Source organism: Amphimedon queenslandica, unplaced genomic scaffold (genome assembly GCF_000090795.2).
Source record: "Amphimedon queenslandica unplaced genomic scaffold, v1.1 AMPQUscaffold_12033, whole genome shotgun sequence".
Taxonomy (NCBI): Eukaryota; Metazoa; Porifera; class Demospongiae; order Haplosclerida; family Niphatidae; genus Amphimedon; species Amphimedon queenslandica.
The window spans coordinates 3,236-5,374 of NW_003547728.1; the positions used below are offsets into that span (position 1 = coordinate 3,236).

At 36.8% G+C, this 2,139-nt stretch overlaps 2 protein-coding genes across 2 annotated transcripts in view; both read left to right on the top strand.

The window, feature by feature from the left end:
* LOC100636429 (phosphatidylcholine translocator ABCB4-like) overlaps positions 1–2,139 on the top strand; it is a gene marked incomplete at its 3' end in the record, with an annotated part of 14,446 nt that overhangs the window by 3,228 nt on the left and 9,079 nt on the right. The gene's annotated exons all lie outside the window — the stretch shown is intronic.
* LOC100636303 (phosphatidylcholine translocator ABCB4-like) lies at positions 109–1,649 on the top strand. Its single transcript, XM_020004687.1, has 3 exons — positions 109–309; positions 530–946; positions 1,246–1,649. Exons 1-3 carry the CDS (start codon positions 160–162, stop codon positions 1,621–1,623), a joined length of 945 nt encoding a protein of 314 aa, XP_019860246.1. The 5' UTR covers positions 109–159; the 3' UTR covers positions 1,624–1,649.

The following is a 2,139-nucleotide window of genomic DNA, read 5'->3' on the forward strand; positions in this document are numbered from 1 at the left end:
ATGACACATAAATCATTAACATTCTTAAAATGTTAAAAGAACAAATTACTAAGTTTAATAGGGCCAATTTTTCGCTACATTAAAAAACAATAACATTAGTGCACCTAATTAAAAGTATAAACTGAAATTATTTCTTTCTCCTCCAGAGCTATCGGTGCAATGCTGTACGCTGGCTGGTTGTTTAAGGAGCTCATCCGCTCACTACCTGATACCCAGTCGGCACAAATAGCAGCTTCAAGAATACTAGCACTACTGGAGGAAAAACCCTCCATTAACATACCTAACCAAGGAGTGGATATCGCCACAAAAGTATGTATACATGTACATCATTAACATTGTTGCCTATGATTCATGTACAAGGACCAGACTTTTTAGTAACTTTAAAAATTTTTTTAAATTAATTTTGATCGGAATCACCTCAAACTTTCTACACAACATAACAATAATATCTTTACTACTGTACATGTACATGTATGTATGACACTTAATTGTAGAAGAGGAATTAATGATTATTATTTTAATATTGTAGTTTCAAGAAGATTACGCTAAGCTCGCATTAGACGACATTCATTTCTCTTACTCGTCTCGTCCTGGTGTGGTGGTACTACCCGGTCTGAGTCTCACCGTTAAACCAGGAAAGACTCTCGGCATAGTAGGACCGAGCGGATCAGGAAAGAGCACCATACTGTCGCTTGCCGAGAGATTCTATGATCCTGATCCTGATTCAGGAACAATAGAATTCAACAATATCAATATCAATATCTTTGAGATCTCATCTCTCCGGAGACAGATGAGTCTAGTACCTCAGGACCCAGTTTTATTTGACATGTCTATTTCTGATAATATTCGTTATGGGGCTTTATTTAGAAATGACATTACTGAAGATGAAGTCATAGAAGTGGCTAAAGTTGCTAATATTCACGAGTTCATTATGTCATTGCCTCATGTGAGTTTAATGAATTATGTGGTGCATGTACATGTATACAGACTAGCCTCTATATAATGGACACTTTGGTACAAGAAAGTGTCTCTGTTATACAGAGGTGTCCTCTATGTGGAGGTTATTTTATACAGTAAGGAATGTAATTGGTACACTAGGTGCTGTCCGTTAAATGGAGGTGTATGCTATAGAGAGTGTCCATTAAGAGAGACTATACATATCAAACTCTTATAGTTTTATTTGCCTTGCAAGCTAAAAATACTTTCTAATTTGATGCATTACATATTAAGAATTGATTATTATAGGGTTACCAGACTATGGTTGGTAGTAGAGGCACTCAACTAAGTGGCGGTGAGAAGCAGCGAGTAGCCATTGCCCGTGCTTTAATTAGAAACCCCAAAATCCTCCTCCTTGATGAAGCAACGTCAGCTCTTGACTCGGAAAACGAGAAAGTGGTCCAGGAAGCTCTTGATAAAGCAAGACGAGGTCGTACTACCATTATCATAGCTCACCGACTGTCTACGATATATGAAGCTGATTCTATTGCTGTCCTTCATCAGGGAAGTGTTGTGGAGCAGGGAACTCATGAGGAGTTGATGAGATTGCAAGGACACTACTACCTAATGAACAGTGTCTCACAGCAGCAGAAGGAGGAGGAAGAGGAAGATGACATTTTTGTTTGATTTATTATAATTTTTAATTGGTTTTCACTCACTAGAGTACATTATCAATGATCGTACACCATCAATTTTCGGACACTTGTTTTAGGAAAACTATACATTGCCATCTCATGAAACTGCAAAGTATTATAGCAATAGTTATCCTTTATTTGCGTGACAAAACTTGTAGCTCTAGCAAGAGTGCATAAAAAGTTATAAGCTCTCAAAGCGTGGTGTCCGACAATACCAATGATCGGCCAAAATTCTCAATCTTCGGACTGTCATTTCTGAACGACAGCAAAGGATAGTTTTAGAAGGTCACTATGATAACTTTGTAGGCCTGTCTTTAAACTAACTATCACCATCCGGATCTTTTTGATAGCTGTCTTTTTGACAGAGATAATGGCCACTTAAAATGTGTCACCTGATCCCTCAATATACGGACAAATTTTACAAAAATATACAAAAATTATGAATTTTATTAGTAAAACTCCGTAAAATCATCAGTTTTGTATATTTTTGTAAAATTTGTCCGTATAT

Bases quoted from the DNA above. Each gene is read 5' to 3' on its own strand.
- LOC100636303 (XM_020004687.1), top strand. From the start codon at position 160: ATGCTGTACGCTGGCTGGTTGTTTAAGGAGCTCATCCGCTCACTACCT. The intron at 310-529 runs GTATGTATACAT...TTAATATTGTAG, and splicing joins GAGTGGATATCGCCACAAAA to TTTCAAGAAGATTACGCTAA. The intron at 947-1,245 runs GTGAGTTTAATG...TGATTATTATAG, and splicing joins TCATTATGTCATTGCCTCAT to GGTTACCAGACTATGGTTGG.